This window comes from Antechinus flavipes, chromosome 6, assembly GCF_016432865.1.
Source record: "Antechinus flavipes isolate AdamAnt ecotype Samford, QLD, Australia chromosome 6, AdamAnt_v2, whole genome shotgun sequence".
NCBI classification, from domain to species: Eukaryota; Metazoa; Chordata; class Mammalia; order Dasyuromorphia; family Dasyuridae; genus Antechinus; species Antechinus flavipes.
The window spans coordinates 29649994-29672613 of NC_067403.1; the positions used below are offsets into that span (position 1 = coordinate 29649994).

The window sequence follows — 22620 nt, forward strand, 5'->3', positions numbered from 1 at the left end:
ATAGTGCCTTTTTTTTTTTTTTTTAAACTGAGGAGACTTTACACTAGTCTTCTCATCTTTTAAAAAACAAAGTAGGAAATGAAATTACGGGCAGTTTTTTTTTTTTTTTTTTTTTTACTAGTGGAGAAGCATAGTATCTGAGAGTTACATTTTGGGGTATAGGAGAGAGAACAAATTCATAAATTACAAATCTGCTTCCAGTGTTTATCTGGAATGCACTCATTCCCCTATCTGTACCTGTAAAATTCTTTAGCTTTCTTCAAAGCATAGCTTCTACACAAGGTCTTTTTTCATCCTACCAGTAATCTTTCCCTCTTGCCAATTTTTTGCATATAGTGTGTCCCAAAAATCTTAGGGCAGTTTTAAACTATAAAACTTAAGACTATTGTTAGACTTATGAAACACCCTTTATTTTGTGTATTGACTTGTGTGTATATATTATATCCCAAGCTCTTAGGGCAGTGACATATTTGTTTTGCAACCTCATTTCCTAGAATAGCACCTTGCTGGTTGCTTGGTTGGCTCTTAATATTTATCAAAATGAATTATATTAAAGAACTTGTCATCTCCTGTCTCTCATAGTTTAATCTGGTGATACTCTTCTTAGCTTTTCTTTTAGCTTTAGCGTTGGGTTATTTGTTTTTTGTCCTTAGCGTTAGTGTCCATTTGTTTCATCAAACCTGTCCAGCTTTTATGTAGTCACTTGATCATTCTTGTTTATCACATATCCTCACTACTAAACTTCCCATAAAACAAACAAAAAAAAACCTATTGAAACAACATTCATCATTATTATTTTCCATTATGACTTGTCTTAACTATAAAAAAATAGCTCTTATAGCTATAATTTTGTATCCAGTATCTTCAATAGCCTTCCGTGAGATGGCCTGTGAAGACACTTAGGTTTACAGAGTGAATAACTGATGGAGCCGGGATTAGGAGTCAGCTATGTCTGATTCCCAGATCGCTTCTATTAAATTATGCTGCCTTTCTTGAAGGGGCTACATCTTGTATATGACCCAGTTGCTTTTTAATAAAACAAAGCTTTAATTAAAAAAAAAGCCTTCCAATGCAATCGAGATATTTTATAAATATTTGATAAACTTCCTAGCTCAATGGATAGAGCAGTATGCGTATAGACAGCAGAATTCCTGCAGGGAAAGAGAGAGGAGCACACATCCATTATATTTTGCAGCACATCATTCAATGGGAATGTTGTGTCTAGTTCACAGATTGGGAAATGGGTAACATAGTCCAAGTCACTTACTGAGGAGGAGTACACTATTAAGGCAAGGCTGTGAATAAGTAGAATCGATCAATTACTGTTAACACTTCTGTTAGTCTTGTCTATATAATATAGATACGGATTTTTAAAATTGTTGCTGAAATGCTACATTTAAAATATTAGAGGGGCATCATTTAATAGAACATTTTTTTAAAAATTTCAGCGGGACCCTTCTGAGACAGTGTCTGTCAAAGACGTTTTGGCCCGTGCTGCAGCAAAGGGATTGCTAGATGGTATTGAGTTAGCCAAAACATCGAAAAGGGAGAAAAAGAAAAAGAAATCTAAAACGTCACTGGTAAAACCTTCTGCTAATGAGGGCATGAGCACACAAATAAAAATTGCAGAGTTCCTGAGCCGAGAGATGAAACCACACGCTAAGACTAGTTCAGAGACGCTAACAGCCAAAGCACCTGCTCCACAGAAAGGCACAGCCCCGTCAAGTTCTCCCCCGCAGAAAAAGCTTGTCAAGATGCCGCCTAACGCCTTGGTGCCCTCCCTTATGAAGAACTTGCCTTCCACATCCAAGGGATTCGAGAGGCAGATGATCACCATGAAGCCGCGCCCAGAGGACAAAATGGTGGCCCTGAAACCCGTAGAGATTGTTTTGCCTCCGGTGATGGTGACGTACTCTGGTGCCCAAGCCAACAAAAGCCAGATTCCAGCACCACAGTTCTATTACCGTTGGATTGGAGGCAAGACTGGCAGCTTAGGGACACCTTCGACATCCAAAAAAACAGAAAAACCTAAAGAAAACTTACCTTCCACTGCAGTGAGGCACCCTCAACCATGGCTTTGATCATCACCTGTTATTTTCCAGGGGTCAAAGGGCAGAGTATTTTTCTACCACGTTTGACCCTTCTCTAAAGGTTAAATATCCTAACATAGATATTTATCCTTTAGGTCCTCAAGCCTCTACTGTGAATCTAAATGGGACACTACATTCAGAGGATTAAGATAAGTGACAATAATGTAGTCCAGAAAACTAAGCAAAGCGGAGTTCACCAAACTGGATAGCTTGGTGCTTTCTCTGTTTAGAATGCAACAGTTGTAGATTCACTATCAGTTGTTAGACTTTTATTACTTGGTCAATAGGACATCAGAGTTTTAAAAGAAAAGTGGTAGCGTCTTACCTAAAGATAGATCTTTATCTTATCCACCAGGTTTATTTAAGAACTTAACTTTTAAGAAGACAGCTATAGGAACATAGTTGAGAAAAGATGCTGGCCTTGTCAGATGGAGTTTATATTCTTATTTTAGCACGCATCTTGTTGTAACTAACATTGTAAGACAGCCTGTCCAGTTCAGCCTTTAAGCTGAACTTTTAGTATACAGAAGTTAGGGAGACTGCTTTATACTGATACTGAGACTGATTACAAGTAGAAAAACAGGAGATTCTAAGGACCCCATGGGCTGTACAGAACAATTGTTCTTTTATCTAGTGATAATACCTCTCTGAGGGTGAGCTTTCCAGGGTCCTGAGCAGGAGAAGTGAGCACAGCTATTTTTTGACCACTTAAGTCAAGTGCTTTTTAAAATAATGACTGAAAGCAAGTTTGTCCTGAGTATTATCAGTTCCAAGAAGATGTAAAAATCGTTGGATCCAAGTAACACCAGTGGTTGAAGAAACCCTAAAGATTTCTAGTTCCACTTAAAAAGATCAGGTGAAGTGTGAAAAGCTACAAGTCATTTCAAATTGAAAACAGTAATCACACTTTGGCAAATCATTTCTGTTGCACAATCTGCTAAAATATATTAGCATTTTGTTAATTATATTAAATACCAATTCATCTTCTAAGTATTATCAACTGCCTACTAAGAATTAGTTTGATTGTCATTTCTGGGTCTACTGATCTCTTTTCATCATGGCAACAGAAATTGTTTGACAGTAAGTAGAACTAGTTACAACTTTAGTGTCTTTTAAAAATACTGTTCAAAAAAGTTTCATAAAGTTTGAATTTAAATGATGTTCTACACCCAAAGTTCAGTAGTGTTGAAGTGTTGAACAGTGTTGTATAAATTACTCATTTCTGAATATTTAATTCAGGTGTCTATACACGATAAAATTTTAAAATAACTTAGTATAATTGTAGTAGCATGTTTACGTGTTAAAAAATGAAATCTTAGCCATATATTTGAAAAAAAGGAATTGTGATTTTCATTTTAACTAATAAATTGTTTGCTATTTTAGTTGGAGGTTTACATTGTCTCATAGGTTAAATATTAATGAAAAAAGGAATAAAAAGACTCCTGTTTTTACACAGGAAAAGTTATGTTACTTGGAATCCTCAAAAGAAGAATTGTTATGTACTAATTATGATTTTTAAAATTGTCAAGGAGTACAGCAGTGTTCTTTTTATCTTTATGAATGTATAAATCATGAGCCACAAATACTATAGTTTATCTAATTGCCATATGTTCATCATCATCTCTGATTTACAGCTGGTTTAGAATTCACAATGCTTCCATGAACCTGTTCTACTTAAAAAAACCATATTTCATCTTGACAGCAAAAAGACTATTATTTCTCATAGCTGCAGTATTCCATTTTCTACTAGAAGTAGTTCTAAGACTGTGTATGTCTTCTTACTCCAATGGGGGGGAAAAAACTTTAGAATTATGAAGAAATTTAGTGTACTTTTCCCCACTCTGTTGCATTTGGTTTTTGTAGTTCTGTTAGAACTTGCATTTCAAATATAAATTATTGCATTAAATTATTTTAAACTTTTTCTTTACATTTAGCATAATATGAACATTCTGAATTAAACAGTTGTCCAATTAAGCTTCTTTTTAATGTAAACTTTTAATAAGAACATGATAGGGCTTTAATGATCAATCATTTATAATTTTTTTCATAATGAAAGAAAATACCACTTAGAATTATATATCTTACCTAAGGCTAAGCAGGGATTTAGCCATTGCGATTGAATCTTGATGGTCTAGAACTGGACCGCACGCTCTAGTTTATGATGTTGGATTATGAAGCTATTGCTGTGTTGCTATCTTCAGTCAATATATGTCAGGTTTCTTGGTCCTTTATGAGAACTGTGCTGTTCAACCTTAGGTGCTCCTATGTTCATAGAGTGACCGATGTCTAGCGTACCTCCCATCAGCCCTCAGGTAAGAGTTTTGACTGAGTGGTTTTATAATCTGGATTTGGTGTTACATCAGACTATATGTAGCCAGTCACTGAACCATGACTACTTAGTTAAATGTGAAAACATTTTGAAAGATAGTATCCTGGTCACATTTGGTCAGTTGTTTCTTTTGGGAGGTGTGAGGTATGTTTTCCTTTGAATTTTCTTGAGAACAAAAGTTGAATTCTGAGGCCAAAGATGAGATGATATGCTGCATTTGTAATCAGAAGTAGGTTTTCAGAAGACATTTTGTGGAATGAATATTTGTAACTTAGAAAGATACAGAAGTATGAATTGTTTTATTGATTATCTTAGTCCCTTAGTTCTTTAATCACAGTGTGATGTCACAATTACCCAAGTGGGAAACCTAATAGTTTTCCTTCCCCCCCCCCAAATTACATATATCTAATGCTCAAAAAAGGCTAGTTGCTCTGGATATATCAGGTTCTTATGGTAAGTGAAAGATTGGGAAGGAAGTTTTCTCAACTAGATATAACCATTCTTTAGCGAGACCAGTTTGATAGTTTTTTTTTTTTATTTAGCCCCTACTAACTGCATGACCCTATTCTAGAAACTATACAAAAATGAGATACAAAAATGAAAATTTTAGCATATGGAGACTTGGAGGGATATAATCCTAACGTGGAGGACAGATAGTCTATGGGAACGTGCCAAGTGAGAGAGGGCAAGAAGTGATCAGGGAATATTGTGTCAGATAGACAATAGGAAACTAGCAGAGGTTTTTGAGCAGGGTAAGACTTGGCTGTTAAAGAAATTATTTTGGCAAATGAAGGATGGATCAAAAAAGAGAGACGCGGCCAGTTAAGAGGCTGTTGATGTAGTGAAAAAGGGTGGCAGTTTAAGAGGTCATATGTGAGAACTACTCTGGCAGTCAAACATAGGGATTGAGGAAGAGGAAAGAATCAAAAGTGACTGCTTTAAGCCTGGGAGATCATAGCCATTAATTAGCAAAAATAGAGATGTTTAGCAATCAGCTGAAAATAGAGAACTGGAGCTCAATAGAAAACCCAGGATTGGTTAGATTTGGTAGTCTACCAAAGGGATAACTGAGCAGTGAGACAAAATTGCCGAGGGAGAAAGTGTACAGCTGAGACAAGAGGCCCCAGGACAGAATCTTTCGGGGGGGGTGGGGTGGGAAATACATTTTAGGCAGGAAAGAAAAAGAATGAACCAGAAGAAACTGAGAAAGTTAAGCTAGATGTTTAGAAAAATGTTATTGAAGCTGGGATAAAGATGACATCTTTTCTTGTTCATTCCCAAGAGTTTTATGAGCTATAAATGGCTCTAAGAATGTAAGCATTTAGATAAAGGCAATTAAAAGATGACCATATTCCTTGCAGATAAAAAGTTTGCATTAGAATACTTATCCCCTGAAGAGGGAGGTGAGAATTTTTGTAGAATTTTAATGGAAGAGTTATTGATTAGGCAAGAGAACCAGATGTATCTCTTCTGGTTGCTAAACGTGTACCACACTGGCATTTTATTCAGAATTTAAATATGCCAATAATAATACCAGTTTTATCTGGGAAAAGTGGTGAGAGCCAATTTAATCAAAGCCTTAATCTGTAATTAAATATGAAAAAAAAGCTGATACCTGTAATAACTGTATCTTAGATGGCTAAATTGATATTTTAGAGGCAGTTCAATTTTGGAGATTTTGAAGTAAAACAGCTAACAAATAAATGTATTTAAGTTTCTGTCCCCCCAAATATGACTGTTATTTCAGATAAATGAGTCAAACATTTTATTCAGCTAAGTTTATTCTCACAACAAATTACATTTAAATGTGTAAAAGTGGTCAACAGCAAAATGAAAAATAAAGGAAAACAAAAGTTTCTTTTTGGAATAAGCTGCTTTGATTAGAACTGAGATCTTTGACATGATAAACCTGGAGCAAGTATCCTTCCGCCAAACTTCAATTTCCTTTTGCTGATTGTAAAGCATGTATTTGAGCCACATATTAAGATAACTAAGCTTATTGAACACAGAACTAAAAATATTTTTAACATTAAAGCTGAACTCATATCAGATCTTCGAAAAAGGCAAAAGAAACATTTTGTTGCTACACGGGAAAAGAAGATAGAATTAGGGTTTGTAGCAAGTTCATCCAGTCTTAGAACTTTTAATTTTCAAAACTGAAAAGAGGGGAGTTTTTTTTTAAGCTCTAGGTTGCTGTGCCCACAGTTTATCATCTAAGAACTCATTTTAATGGAAGTGGGATTGATAACCCATCATGCATTTTAAAATAGTATTCTAATTAGTTGTAGATGGTCTTATATGAAAGTGGGGGGAAGGGGATATGTATACAATAATAAATGAAACAGCAAGAATTTTAAAGGACATTAAAAAGTACAACTTAATGTTTCAGTCTGCAAAGTAAAAGCTTAAGCTAGACGGTGTTGGCTACATTTTCCTTGTTCTCAAGGAGCATATTATGAGGTGGTATGTCTGCATCTATCTTTCTAATTGCTTTTTAAAAAATAAAAGAAATGAACTTTACACATTTTGCCATTTCTTCTACATACTCCAATAAAAATATGACTACAAATCATTACAAAACCACCTTTTAGGTAACCTATAATACACGGAGATTACTTAGAACTGGATACATTGTGAAATAATGTCCAGTAAAGATTATAACATAATAATGCAGTATATTTCAGTAAAAATAGAATAAATAAAATAAAAATATTTTAAGCTGTATTTAACAGGTTAATTCAAAAATGACACAAGACATACAAGGCAAATAGTGCACATGGCTGCCTGCTTACAGAATCACTAGATAGAAAGAATGCATAGATAACTGAAGTGTCACTACAACATTGGGTAAAAACATTGGTATTCTCCCTCTCTCTCGATCTCACACTCGCAGGTACAAGCACACACACATACACTTCATACATACTTTTTGGCCATGGCAGAAAGTGTCTGAACATACTGTTTAAAATAATCAGTTTTATAAAATTAATTAGCATTTAGGTAAATATGCAAAGTTATTTTAAAAGCAAAATATCTGCAAATATGTTTTCATATGTAACGTCTATTTATTTGTCTTAATGCTTCCTATAATTGCATATATATATGCATATATGTATATGCATATATACACATATATAAATTTGTTGCTCAAAGCTAGCTCAGTGTTCTTGATCCTGACAACAAAACAAATAGCTTAAAAAATAAAAATGAACTCTTGGTTCTGATGGAATTTTTCTAAATGAAAGTGGCTTGATTTTTATTTTTATTGTTTTAGTCATTTTACCTTGGAAATCACCAAGATGGAATGTAGACTTCTGGGTGGAATTTTAAACAGGAACTTCTTAAAAGGACATAGGGATTTCATAATTTAGCATTTACTTCCAGATGCACTGGCCATTTCAGGGGGTAGATACCAGTAGAGGTGAGAATATTAAGTGTAGTAGTGACCCTGGAACTCAGCAGTTCCATTAGTTGAGGATTTAGAAGAAAATTCACCCTTTCCAGAGTTACATTAGGAGACCAATCACTAGTTGCCTTAAAAACTAGTCAGAATGTGGTAAACAGCAGAATGAAGTACTACCAACTTCAGTTCACTAAGTCACATATGTGTGGCATATGGGTGACTAGGGAAATTTATGTAACTCCTGCTTCTGTTGTACACATTTTTGTGGGGTGGGAGAATTCTTCTGCATGAATATATTCAGCAGCATCCAGACATATTTCCCACCCCCTGTGTGTTTATAAGAATTCCAGGATTGCCTGAAAATGAATTTTTCCATTCATTCATTTTTTTTTTTTTTTTTTTTTGCTTTTGAAAGGACTCTCATGACTGGTGTGGAGCCTGTAGAGTAGAAAGAAATGAGAGTCAGGAAGACCTGGATTGGAGTCCAGGCTCTCTCTCTAAGTTGACCTCAGGCAAGTCACAACTTAACTGGAATTCAGAGGGGTCTTTTCTCCCAATCTGCCACCAACTTTATCTCACAAGGTTAATGATGCTCAAAAGAGGTAATGATTTTTAGTTTTGTTACATTTTAGGTATGTTATAAATGTAAAAGGATTAATATTAGAAGCGGGAAAAATTAAATACACAGATGATCTTGATAATATAACACTCAGTAAGTTTAGATTTTCCTGTTAAGTCACATATTTAGATAGAAAACAAATGGGCAGAAAATAAGAATATTTCCTCCATATTATCTTGCATTATTTTGTTTTGTTCTAAATTGCTTTTGTAAATTTTAAAACAATTTTCTGTGGCACAGAAATCGATATATCCTATTCTGTTATTGATATTAAGAAAAAATGTGATAGACAAACTCAGGTAGAGTAAAATATCAACTAGACTGAGAAGAACCAGGTGCAGAATCTCAACTAAAAGATGGCTAATGCAGAGAAGATGTCACCAAGTGACCAATGTAAATGTATGTGACTGACATTGTGTAAATGGCATTGCTTCAATTATAAATGGTATTGCATAAGAGATCAAGATCAAACTTTTAAGGATGAAAGGTATAGATTGGTGTTTTTCACTTTAGGTGTTTACATTGAGCTACAGCAAATTGCTAACTAACATTCTAACATTCTCTGGTTGCATTGTTCAATGTAAGGCAGAGTATTGGAATACGTCCCACCCAAAATGCATCATACTTTCTTTGTGACACTCATTTGTTTCTCATTTTTTAGTTTGAAAATCATCTGATGGAACTACTTGTCTGAAGTGAAAGGATGACTTTTTTGATTCCTCAAAATGATGCTTCCCTCTCCCCTCTGACATCATAATACATAAACAGTAGTCGACATGAAAGGGTGTCCATGGTTCAAAAGCATGTCAAACAAAGTTGTCAGGTGGTTTCTAGACCAACGTCAACAATTTTGTCAACAAATGTTATTTTGTAAGAAACAAAACCAAACAAAAATCCTTGTTATTCTAGCCTACAGGAATTCAATGCTAACTATCATGTAGTATCTATTCCAGTGTTGCAAACAGGGCAAAGTGCTGAAGGACTTAAAAGTTGCTTGTGACAAATCCCGCTCAAAAAGACAGTGACCCCCGGCCTCCTTCCCTCACTGGGGGAGGGGGAATGGTCACCTTCTCGGGTGTGTGTGAATGTAGGTCCCGGTCAGAATATTTACAGTACCGACCTTCCACCGCTCATGGTGTAACTCACTTACACAATACTCATGCTTCTTTTCATATCACATGGTGGTGGCAAGGACGAGAGAACATGCTTGTCTAACATTGTTTTATTTTCTGAAGACAAAGCAATTGAATGGAAGGCAAAATAGTTCATGTTTCTGTAGTGTGTGTAGCTACGAGCTCTTCAGGTAAGAGAACCCTTGCATGTGTGCGGTTATGGCGTTTCAGTAACAGGACGTTTCTGTTTCAAAGTGTCAATGAGAGATAAGACGCCTCGTTTTACGTTGGTTGTGACTCTTCTGGTCACCGAGTCTGCTGGAGGTGGGGGTGGCCGAACTTTCTGTGAAGGAGGTCGGGCAACCAAGCACTTCTGATACCGTAACTGCAAGCAAGGAAAACAGATGTGCTGTGATGGTTAGTAATGTGTAGACATCTCCTCTGTATATTTTAAATGCACCGTAAGTAATCCACCCTCAGTCCCTCATCAACCCGGCAACCCATCCAGTTTTACTGTTCCCAGAATTGTGGAATAGCTCTTTTGATACAACACTATGGCCCAGATAATTATGGTTCCTACTCATTTCTACTTAGCTTGAGCAAATATAGCCATGAGCAAATATAGCCACCTTTCCTGGATCAGTGAAATACCAGTATTTCAGATGGTAGATACTTATTAAACAGGGAAGAGTTTTTCATTAGGTCTACAAAGCTTGAAGCATGTCACTGTTCAACAAGGAATAGTTTGTGGTTTAGCATCTTAATAGTCATATTAAAAGTTTTATAAAAAGCTTATTCATAAAATTTTAAATAGTGACAGTTTTGTTTTAAAGCTAGGTTAAATTAATAAACTGGGAAAGTTTACCTTTTAGACAATGCAGTGCTGGCCAAACAAAAATTTAAAAAACATCAGAATAAGGATTTGATTTTGATCACTGTTCAAGTTTATGGTCAAACATACTTCTTGACCATAGGTAAGCAACTTGGGCTCTCGGGGCCCAAGGCAAACTCTGAGATTGAGTGACAAAGTTCCCTATAGCAACAGTGAGAAGGTCGAGAAGGTCTAAAGAGCCAAAGTACAGAGTACAAGAGAGATGCTTGGGGACTTGATGGCAGGTAATTTCAGGCAAATCACTTGAAATCTGTAAAATAAGGAATTGGAACTAGATAGCTCCAAAGTTCCATGTTGTAATCCTGAAACTATCAAGAGATCACCCTGTATCACTTCTAATCCAGTTCCACCAATATCAAATGTTTACTATTTATTTTCTAGACATTCTAAGCTTGGGGTTTCACAAAGTATTAGCTCCAAGGATCCAGGAAAAAAAAAAAAACAAATTCAGTATCTCTTTCTTTACCAAATTCTAACAAGAATGTACAACCACAAAAATACTACAAGGACAAAATTTTCAGAGGTGGTATATATCACATGGTTGATGTGGTTAAAAAAAAAAAAAAAGCAAAACCAGCTGACATATCACCTTAGCATCTGTAGGATAAAAGTTTCTGGTAAGATGTATTACCTCTTAATTAAATTAAGAAATGGACATGGAGCTACATTGTCTCTCATTTGCATCAATAGAAAAATGGCTGACTTGGAGATGCTGAGGTGAAAATAGCAGAAAAAGGAGGAAAACCACCCTCAATATATTTGTGGATAAACCACCTTAGAAGGGCTGGCTAGTTTGGTTCCTCCCTCCTTGCCCTCTCCCCAGCGGATTCTTTTAGAGTAAGAAGCACCAAATCAGTGTTTTTAACCATTGCCAAGAAGAACCTTATCAGAAAAACAGACGTAGGCCCCATATGAGCCCCTATATGACTCCCTCCTCTCCTTGCAGATTTTCAGGTTTGCACTTGTTTTAGATACTAACTGTATTCCCACCAATTAATCACACAGATTATCTTTTGGAAAGAACTAAGCAACCCCAAGATCTCCCTGATCAAAAATGAAGAATGGAAAAAGTGACCAGTTGGGATGAAGAATGGAAAAAGTGACCAGTTGGGATGAGAAATGTATTAGCAGTTTGGTATCATACAACATAGTTTTATGTTAAATATTGTTAATTAAGTTGTTACTAAAACCAAATATCTCTCCCAGAATGCCAAACACCACGGAAGGGAGAGAGCCAAGATGTACAATTATACTAGATTTAGAAAATTAAACGTTATTTTAAACTAGCAAATAAAAACTTTATATTCATGACTGAAAAAGCCTGTATTTGCAGTTAAATGCCAGTTAATTATTCATTCACTGATCTTTCAGACTCAGGCCTTTTGCTTCTTTACCACCAGGCTGCTATCAATTAGAAACCACTTTAACACTGTAAAATTTAAATCTGTAAATTGTGCTCTTTGTTTAAATCATCCTTAAATCAGAGTTTAATTTTACATATAGCATTAATTAATTAATTCTTGCCCATGATTTTTAATCGTTTTTCATATAAATTAAACATCTTGAAGAGCTGGCTGAACTGAACCAGCTCAAAGGAATTGATTCTAAGTGGCATCCTTTAGCAAGGCCATTAAAGCAACCAAAAGAACCATGATCTCAGTGTTCACAGCATTAAGGACCACAAGTTGTTACTTGTAATTCTTGTATCAATGGAAAGCTCATAGTATGAATTTATTTTGAAGAGAGTACAAGTAGTAGAGCAAGAGAACAACTTAACCATTACGCTGTAGCTTTGGAGGAAAATTATTGGAAAGGAAGAAGAGGACAAAGAAAGGTTACTCACCATGCATGCAGCTTGTACAGCTTCTGATACATTGCCTGCATTAGGCTCACACCAGAAGACGTGGCACTCAAAACGCTGATTCCCTGTGTCCATGATGAAGGCAAAAGTATGAACGTCCTTGCCAACTCCCATGAAAGACAAGAATCGAACACGGCACTCCACCAGAATTTCCTCTTCATTCTGTGAGAAATGACAATGCAGCAAATGCAGCAAGTGTTTATGATCTGCTTAAAGTGGCTGACAGTGTATGAACTATTAACTTTCAGAAAGGCCTTTTAACAAAGCACAGTGAAATGAAACCATGAAAAAGCTGCCAAATTTAACTTGGAAAACCCATTTAAAAAAAAAAAAACTCTTAGAAACCCCCAGATTTGTCTAAAGTGATCTAGACTGAATAATAATAGGAGCTTAAATCAATCGATATGCACTTAGTCAGTATGGATTATCTTTTGAGCTATTTAGTAATTTATTAGCAACTCAGTGCAATCAGTACAAAGGACTTAAAAAAAAAAAAAGGAAACTATTAGATATTTTGATTATTCTTGATCTACCCTCTTCCTGTTATCAAGTTCACATGAATACAGTATTTTAACTGACAATACAATTTGTCGAGTAATATTACGCTCAATCATGATTGCTATATTGTAGAATACTAAAATAGGTTAGGATGAAGCTTCTTAAAAGCAGGGACTGATTTGTTTTAGTGTCTTAAATGCTTGTTGATTGATCATCTGCCATGTGACTTGCCAATCTGATTCCATTTCTTATTAGGTCTGAGAAGAATTAATCCCTCTTTCTCTACTGGTATTTTACAGGTCCAAGTTAATCTTCTTTCCCCAAAAAGGTTACGTGATCACTGGGGAGGGGAGAACTTAGGTAATATACTTCTTAAGCAGCCCCCATATTACCCAGTGGAGGCAAGTTCAACAAAAAGGTAGAACCCCCAGACTCTGAGAGGTTCATCTTTCAAAGATCAAAGACTCTCAGCACTTGAGAATCAAAAGGTAGGGCAGTTACCATAACTAATCAGAATCTAACTTCTGTGTAAACTTCAGAGCAGTTGGTCAAATTTACATTTCAACAGACACACAAATAATCACACCAAAATATGCCAGTTAATATTTTCATTAAAGCAGATCTCTAAATGTGAATATTAACTGTCATATAATATCACTGTTCTCCAACATAGACCCAAAGAGACTTTAATTGGTGTCCTTCCTAGAACAAGGCTGAAAGGAATGAAAGTAAATGAAGATTTGGCTCTGACGAACAACTTTGAAAGGCAATAATTCAGAATGATGATGACCTAAGCTACTCACAACAAAAAGATGAATTCGAGATGCAGAATCAGATAATTTTTGGCATGCATGGCTGACATTTTTGTTTTCCATCAAACTTGTTTGAACATAGAATTGAGAACCAAAAGGATCAGTGATAAGAAAAGTATGTTCAAACTAATAATAGGAAAAATGTAAAATCATAAACTTGGATTTAAAAGCCCACAGATAGGTACAGGCTGGAGTTGTAGATAAGAACTGGAAAAGCTAATGAGATCAAAATAGTATTACCAATAATTTGCCATATCTCTTGGTGCCCTTTTCTCTATGTAGTCTAGGTCTGGCCATGACCTAGCCATCTTGTCTGGATGACAAGACAAAACAAAGTAGGCCCCAAACCAGTAAACTAAGATAGTCAAAGGCTTACAAATCATGCCATCTGAGGGTGTGTGAAAGACCCGGAGAAGTGAAGATATGCAATCCTTTAGTCACATAAGGCTTTTAACAAAGCACAGTGAAGTTAGATAAAGTTAATATTGAAAATGTGGAGATAGAGGCTATATATTTGTGATATTAGTTGGCAGGATATCTTCCCTGGGAAAAGTCTGAACTAACTCTAGTTCTATGACTGAGTCTATAAAAAGTAGAAACCAAAGTAATGCTTCTCTGCAAAAACAAACAACAAAAAAACCAGATCTGACATAGCGTACGTGTAATCCAATCTCAAGGACACAGATATGCAGAATATAAAACTTTGTACTAGAAAATGTAGTAAACACTTGGTTTGGTTTCTATCAAAAATCAGCTAAATTTTAAGTGTTTAAGTTTTTGATAGAAACCAAACCAATTGTCTAGAATGGTTTCTGTAGCACATACCATTGTTTTTGATTACATGTATATAGTGCATTATATGTGTTATATATGTATATATTTGCATGCTATAAATAGTGCATTCGTGATCCTGTATATCTCCTCCACTAAATGCAGATCCCAGCTAATTCATCCTTCTCATTTTGTGCCCTCTCATTCTCCAAGGAAGATCACCCCAGCAACCTAGAGGTCTTCCTTGCTGCAGTATTTAGGCTACAGATCTGTTGCCTCTCATTCTCACCAAATGATCTTTTCCAGTCAACACAGATTCAAAGAACAGATGTTAAAAATGTCTTTGCCTTAAATACTATTGGATCCAAACAAAGCACATGCATTTAAGTCCTCCTTACCTTTTCGCTGATGACGGTCACAGTCGCATCTGCGACATTCATGGTAACTGGCAGCCAATCTTCTTTGTTCGATGAGCTCGTCAAACTTTCTATGGCATTATTCAAGGTATCCATACCTATGGTGGAAAACAGCATAAGGGCAGAGGCAACTCTAGAAAATCCTTCATTGTCAACCCTAGTCTGCAGAGGAAGATTCAGACAAGTCCAGTGGCTGAAGAAACCCAAGAGATCATAAGTCTCAAGTTATCCAGGAGGGAAATCTAAGCAAAACTGTTTCTGGATAAGGTTATGTTGGCTGCTTCTCTATCATGGATAAAAATGAGGGCTGGTTTCTAGCATCAGGAGGGAACATAAATTCCCTCTAAGATTCTGAAAGAGGAAACAAGAAGATAACTAATCACAGCAATCAAACTAACTACTGTTAGCTACTCTTCCCAAATCCATTGGACTCCAAATATACAAACAAAATAAATCTTACAAATAAATAACATCAGCACATTATTCAGACCAAAGGTCTTAGGGACTAACTAACAAGGACACAGGAACAATATGTATTGATAGGGATTTTACCTTCATTCAGCTTTACTTTTTTAGATCAAATCTGTCAAAGGTAACACATTTTACAGAGAGATGACCTGTTCCTCCATATTGGTCACCTTTAGCATCACACTGTAATGTTGGCATTGTACTGAATCATTTCTTTCCTTTTACATGGAGACCCAGGGAAGGTGCTTTGTGGGTTTTGATTTTTATTTTTCTAATTATCAATTATTTCCCCCCTCCCTTTTCTTAATTTCACAAACACAGTTAAGTAAAACAAATGAAAATATTTGTTACTTCCAAAAATGTGTTTCTTATTCTATATATTAGTCTATCATTTGTCATACAGTGGGCAGAATTCTTTATCAGTTCTTCAGATCTGTTGATCATTTAGTTTTTATTTTTATAAAGGACTGATTTTTTTCTTTCTTAAGCCAGATGGTTTCTGGGACTTTTTTTTAAAAAACAAAACCAAATAATTTTTAGAGAATAATAACCTCAGTAGCCCCCTAATTCAATTTGTCCCTGAACCAGGAATCTCCTTTACAACATACCCAATATCATCCAATTTTCCCCTGAAAACCTCTTGGGGGGGAGGGGAAAATCATTCCCAGGTGAGGCAGTCCATCACACTTTGGGGCCACTCTAATGTTTTTCCTGACATCAAATCTATGGTTGTCCCTCTGCAGCTTCTATCAATTGCCCTCCCAGAAAAGTTTTATCCTATTTCTTTCTAGATACTTGAAGACATTTATTTTCCTATCTAAACACCTCAATTTCTTTCAAACTAATTCTTTTCTGGTAGGTCAAAATCCCTACTGGATCACTCGCCTCTGGACATACGCTGTCCTGAAAACATAGCAGCCAGAAGAAAACACAACATCCCAGATGTGGCTTTGCAAGCCAGAAATGTGGCAAAAGTATCCCAACTCCAGCCATGCCTGCTGCCTCTTTCTAGAAAAGCAGACCAAAATGCTTTGTCCCTTTCAGAAATGCTCTAAGCTGTGATGGAGTGAGTGAAGGGTTAAGGGAAGGAGACATAAAAACGGATGCTGGGTAAACTTTAGCGCAAGATGAAAGAGTTCAACAAAAGGAACAGAGACAACAGGAATCATGCTAATCCTCCCTAGCCTGACAGTCATACGGCAGCACGCCCCCTTTCCCCAACCAAGGCCTCCCCTGGACTCCCATACACATAAGGAGAGACGTAATGGGATACATACCTACTGGTTTATCTACAGGTAGCATGCCCAAGTACTGCACGTGGAACTTCTGTACCAGTTCAGTCTTTGGTGTTGGAAAATCTACTACATGGGAATAAAAAATAACAGCTCTTTATCGGCACTTACAGGCCCACACGTTACAACTTAAATTTTTAAAGGCCCTCACACTTTTATGTCAAAGAGTTTAAAACTCCAACAAAACAAAACACCCCCTTCCTCAAAATCCAACTTAAACCATTTGCTTGTTTATTATAATTCTTATCTAACTACTTTAAGGCCACAAAGTCAGTCATAGCCTTTTAAATTGGCCTTCCCAGATGGGGCAGCATTATTTTACTCTCCACTGTTAAAACTGCTGTAGTCTGCTAGCTTGCTGTCTAGGTTATATTTGGGTCTGGAGGCTATTTAATCATGAAGAGCAGAATCATAGATGTGAAATAACGAACTATACATACAAAAATGTAACCACCCACAACTTCTTTCCCTCCATGCGGGCTGCCTTCCCTGAAATAATACATGATTCATAGGGCAAGAAAATCAACATTCTTTACTACTAGTCCAGCAAAAAATCCTATCCCACTGACACGGAGAATTTAAAGCATACGCCCCCGAGGAACACGGAGTTTGAGTGCCCCATGGCAGACATTCAATGAATGCTGAACTGAATTAAATTGAATGTAATTTTAAAGAGGAAATACTATGAAGTATCACCAGATTTAGGTTGATGATGGTGGCAGCAGTAAAATCCCTAAGTATTTAACGACTATATGCCCAGAGAATGCAAGGCACAAGCAACCAGGCCCTGCCCTCAGAGGAGCTTACATTTGAACAAAGGACACTGCACAAATATATAGTTATATGCAAAATACACAGACGCATATTTAGCACACATTCGGCTGCTTACAAGTAACTTTTCTGGGGGACAGTCTAGAAGTTGGGGAGAAACGGGAAATGCTTCAGGCAGAAAGAAAAGATGGGTGAATTCTGACATTTTGAAATAAGAACTTAAAAAAAAAATGATGGGCATGGAAGGTAACCTAATGGGAGGTCCAGAAATGGAATAAAGGGCTGTGTGAGGAATAGAAAAGTTGCTTTGGCTGGATACTAAGTTTATGGAGAGGAGGGATGTGAAATAAGGGTCGGAAAAATAGGATGGAGATGGGCTTTAAAAAAGCTTTAAACATTGAGGCAGAAATGACAATATTTGGCAATTAATGAGAAACTGAGACTGATACCAAGACTGAACCTGAACACCAGGAAGCGTGGGAGTGGTCATAGGGAAGACCAGGAGAAGGGTGAATTTTAGAGGAAAGAGAACGGGAATGGTTTTGGTCATGTTGAGTGTGAGGGGCCCATGAAGCATTCCGGTTTGATATACTTTAAAAAATGATAGGTTAACTGCTCTAAGAAGAAAACAGAAGAAGTCAGGCCTGCTGACCTACCTTGCAAAGGAACGTCGAGATTCCCATTAGTTCTTTCCTGTAATGAGCTGCAGGCGACAGCTTTGGCATTCTTCCGTTCGGCCATGATCTGGAGATGAGCAAAAACACTCTATGTGTGCTTGGCTACCGGTCAACGCAGAGAGTGTTCCAAATCATAAAGCTCTTCTCTACTACTTAGTTTGGGATTCCATCTTTGCTATCTTTTTGATGGAGATTTTGTACTCATTCCCAGGGACAATGTGTAAATGATTATTTTCCATGAATGACAGTCTCCTAATTCTTTCAAACCCTCAACCTTCAACTGATCTTTAATATGAGCGGTGGCCAGAACCAGTATATTTGTGTTACACATGAGCTGGTCAGCAAACTCTGGCCAGTGACCGCTGGGACTACTACACATTTATCCCCATGAATGTCACTTAATTGCTGGCTTACTTTTTGTGTATCAAAAAGGTCGATGTTCAAAATGATCAAGTTTGGCAGACTACTACGTTCATCCGTGATTTCCAAACTACCTTCTCTTTTTTTGAGAATTACTGTTGCTTTCCTTTATATTCTATTTCATTTGAACTAAGAATTAAGGGCTTGCTACGTGCAAAACTATGCAATGAGTTCTAGAGATTCAAAGAACAAAAATCAGTCCCTGGCCTTGAGAAGCTCATGTTCTATTGGGAGGAGAGGGAAGATGCCATATAAACAAATTAAGGCTTGATAATTTGGAGGAGGAAGTCTTGAGTATTAAAGTGCTCAAAGCTCAGGAAAAACTTCTTGGACAACGCAGCTCCTAAGTACTACAGGCAGCTAGAGATTTTGAGTTTTGTCATTCCTTTGACTAAGGGTCTTATGGGCCCAATTATTTGTGGCTGAATGGAAGTCAAGTCCCAAATTAAGTCAGTCACCGTGGCCTCTGGGATCTCTCCCAGTTGATCTGTATCAATCCCTGTCTCATGGTGGAAGGCTAGAGGGCCTGTGTCTCCTATCACACTGGTCCCTGAGATTTGCTCCAGAAGAAACAACATGTGGGCTCCAGGGCAGCGGGAGTGGAGGCTGAGGAGGAAGCGAGATGGCAGCCCAGCTTTCATTACTACGGATTGCCTGGGCCGTGTTGAAAAGGCATTATCTGCAGTTTATCAGCCACTGTTTGGACAGGAGTTAGGACATGGGCTGAACTGGGATGGGCTTAGGTCCCTACATGTGGGATGCTCCTGGAGAGGAGGCTTTAGCTCCACCAGGCACAAAATCAGATTCCTAGAGCTGCGAGGGACCTTACAAGGCATCTGTGCACCTCCCACCCAGGCAAGTGACCGGGGCCCCACGACATGCAGACTCGGGAGGAGTGGGCCAGCCGGGTCGGACAGCTGAAATACGGATGGTCCCTCACTGAGGGGCAGCCTTTGTGTACTTTGCCCAGTGTAGGGCTTCAGGCTCCTCTTCTCTGCAGACCCGTGTGGACACTCCTTTCCAAAGCATGGAATAACTCAAAGCCACAACACGTCCGATGCTTCCTTAAAGAGCCAGCTTTGTTAAGGTGAAATAGGCTACAGGGCCCCGTGGACTTTAGTTCCTTTTCTAATCTTAAGTTCCGCGTACCATCCCATCACCTGCCACTGCGTTAGGTGTCTGGGACTAAGGTTCAGTGGTCATTGATAATGATGACGAGGAACAGGGGTTCCGTGGTCCTCTCGGAAATGGCTGCTATTGTTCAAACAAGGGCCCTCACTGAGAGAGCAGCTCGTGGGCTCAAAGCACACACAACCCCATGCAAAGCTCATGAAGGGGCTGCCACGGGCCCAGGGTGACACCTCTTGCTGCCCAGCTGCCGCTGCCAGGCAATGGTCTGAGCAGCCTCCGGAGCATCTTCCCCCCTACAGGCCCCAAATACCCATCTTCCAGGTCTTCTCTAGGCAGCACACGGTGCCTGACCTAGAGGTCACAAGTAGGGGAGACTTGGCAAGCAGAGAGTTCCCATTAAAAAGCCCCGGGGACTCAGCTGGCCCTGAGCGGTGAGCCTGGGCTGACAGAAGCTACAGGAGGGGCTGCGCCCAGGCTCACGCGGCCCGGGGCCGGACAGCCACAGGCCAGAGTGCATCCGGGCGCGGGGAGCAGGAGCACGAGGAGACCTGGAACGGATCACGCCGGAATTGGAGCAAAGCAGTGGGGAAACGCCCGGCCCCTCCTCTCGCTAGCGCACACGCTCTGATGCTCCAGAGCAGCGGAAAAGTTACAGGGGCAAGGGAACGGAACGAGCCCGTCCATGCCACCGGCTCCGGGCCAGCTGGGGAGCTTTGTCCCGGGAGGCGCCAAGGGGCATCTCTGTGCTAGGACGGGGAGCCGGAGGAGGGGCTCTCGTGCCTGTCTGCAGGGGTGGGGGGAGCCAACCCGAATTACCTGGCCAGTCTCCTCGGGCCGCCTTTCCCCTCTGGCCCATCGCTGCCCCCAGCCCGAGCACTGACGCGGTGTTCACGGCCAGTGCCCCAGGAGGGCACAAGGCAGGAAGACTTTGTAACTTCGTCTCTGTCTGCATGATCCTGGGCGCCCTGCCCTCGGCCTCCCTGGGGAGCGTGGGGCACACACTCACCTTGGAACAGATTTCGTGAAGGCTCGTGGCGATGGCCTTGGCTGGCGTGTCACATCGAAACACGTGACATTTCAAAATCCTGGTGTCTTTATCTCTCGCTACATAAGCAAAATCTCTGTGCAAACAAAATTTGTCGACAGATTAGAAGGTCATTCTCTGCCAGTGCCGCCGATTTTAAAGTTAATGGAGCAAGCGCCCAGTACGTCTGAGTCATTAGCGAAGAGGATGTATGTCTTGGTTAGAAAAACAGCATTTTTTAACTGGCTCCTTGAAGCAGGGGGACAGTCTGAAGAATCACATTACAAGGAGATTTAGGATTCAAATGATGGCCTGTTCCTAACCACGGGGACTCCATGAAGATTCCTACCGAAAACAACCCTTACTAATGTAGGCACAGAAAGGACCGTTAAATGGATGGCAGTCTCGCACATGAATTTGCATGAGTGATGAGACAGGCAAGCCAGCGCAGATGAGACAGAGCGACATGGTCATGGCAGAAAGCTGAGCGCCGAGAACAGACACCGCAGCGGACACCCCCGAGAACGGGGGCTTCTCAAAGGCTGCTCTGGCTGAAAGACCCCAGGCCGCCCGGACGCGGGGCCGGCTCGGATGCCCCATGAGCACGAGGCTGAAGTTGGTTTTAGCTTCCGCTTTACTGATCAGAACAGCATGGCCGGCAGGCCACGGTCAGGCAGTCTCCAGCCTAGCACTTACATGAACTAAGTTTCCTATCTTTTAGCGAAGCTACGAGCTGCTCGCCCAGCAGACTGGTTCTCTTCCATTTGTACCGGGCAATATCACGGGTGCAATCGGAAGAAAACAATTCTATTAAGAGAGAATAACTTGGACTTTGTGATTCATAATTCAAAACGATCCTGGGGAGAGCTACCTCTGGGTTCTGCAGTTTGCTACTGTTGGTGAGCTGGCAAGGGGATGGAGCCGTTGTCCACGTGGGAACGGACAGAGGCCTCCCTGGTAAAACGGTGTATCTGTCTGAGACAGAACCCTTCCCAGAACATGCCGATTATGGCACCAACTGGGGAGGCGGCTCTGCAAGCTGTGAGTAAGTCAGGGCAAACTTCTCGTCACTTTTCCAACTTTTTTCGTAGGATTGGCCCATCCTCCTTTAAATATGACCCTCCGCCAGTTGTCCCCATTACACTACGGTAAGATTAGCTTGAAAGAAAATCTCAAGTTACTCGCAAGCTGTTCTAAAGTCTTTTTCTTTGCACTAGCAAGTTCAGTTCTTATTTTTCCCACAGCGGCTCCATTACTATTTGGCTTTTCTGAACACAAGCCCTTCCTATAGAATGATGAAGATGAGGATGATAGTAGCAGCTGGCCTTTATATAATACTTAGACTGTGCCAGGGACTGCGGATCATACTTTCCAAACATTCCCTCATCTGATCCTCACAACAACCCTGGAAATGGGTGCCATCCTTACCCTTCACTTCATAGATGAAGGAACTGAGGCAAAATCACTCGCCTAGGGCCATACAGCTAGCAAATGCCTAAGGCCAAGTTAGAACCCGGATCCTCTTGAAAACAGCCTGCACTTCTGCGTGAAGCATCTAAACCCCTCCCCCTAATCTGCTCTATTTTCCATCCTTGTTTCTCAAAGACAGAGGAGCTCATTGCATCAGGAAGAAGTTATCCTTCCCTGCTCATGCTATTCCTTCGTCCATTATTCCTGTCCATAACTCTCATTTCCCTATGAACTTGCACAATACTGAGATCCATTTACAGCACAATTTGAAATCGCGCTGTTTCACAGTGTTTGCTCTATGTTATCCTTCTCTATTAGACCACGATGGCTGCAGAAAGAATTTCAGACAGAATCAAAAGCCAGGGCTCCCAACTGTGTGTGACTTTGAATGAATTATGAACTTTCTTTGGATTTCAATTTCTTCTCTGTAGCATGAGGAGCCTGAGCTAGAAGGTCTAGTTTTACAACAGGTTCCCTTTTCTTGTTCTAAAATCACATCATTCTCCAACTAAATTTTAAGCTCTTTGGAGTAGGAACCATCTATTGTATGACCACCTCCCCATT

General features: G+C 39.2%; 2 protein-coding genes across 13 annotated transcripts in view; one reads left to right on the top strand and one right to left on the bottom strand.

Annotated features, from left to right (window-relative positions):
* NSUN7 (NOP2/Sun RNA methyltransferase family member 7) overlaps positions 1-9558 on the top strand; it is a 73060-nt gene extending 63502 nt beyond the window's left edge. Inside the window, exons 12-13 of one of the 4 annotated variants that reach the window (XR_007948074.1) lie at positions 1449-2151; positions 8238-8322. Coding sequence is in view for 3 of the 4 variants with exons in the window: in XM_051964468.1 (XP_051820428.1) it covers positions 1449-1977; positions 8238-8248 (540 nt within the window). In the remaining variant the exon portion in view is untranslated. The other 3 variants (XM_051964468.1, XM_051964470.1, XM_051964469.1) reach the window with 3 other exon arrangements.
* Positions 9559-9647: 89 nt separating this feature from the next.
* The window catches only part of APBB2 (amyloid beta precursor protein binding family B member 2), a 374634-nt gene continuing 361661 nt past the window's right edge, over positions 9648-22620 (bottom strand). For all 9 annotated transcript variants that reach the window (XM_051964457.1, XM_051964459.1, XM_051964460.1 and 6 more), the window contains 6 exons: positions 20569-20683; positions 17991-18078; positions 16549-16632; positions 14786-14901; positions 12289-12468; positions 9648-9938 (listed from right to left, as the gene is read on the bottom strand). In XM_051964457.1, coding sequence (XP_051820417.1) covers positions 9771-9938; positions 12289-12468; positions 14786-14901; positions 16549-16632; positions 17991-18078; positions 20569-20683 — 751 coding nt within the window. In that variant the 3' untranslated portion in view covers positions 9648-9770. The remainder of the gene's footprint in view (positions 9939-12288; positions 12469-14785; positions 14902-16548; positions 16633-17990; positions 18079-20568; positions 20684-22620) is intronic.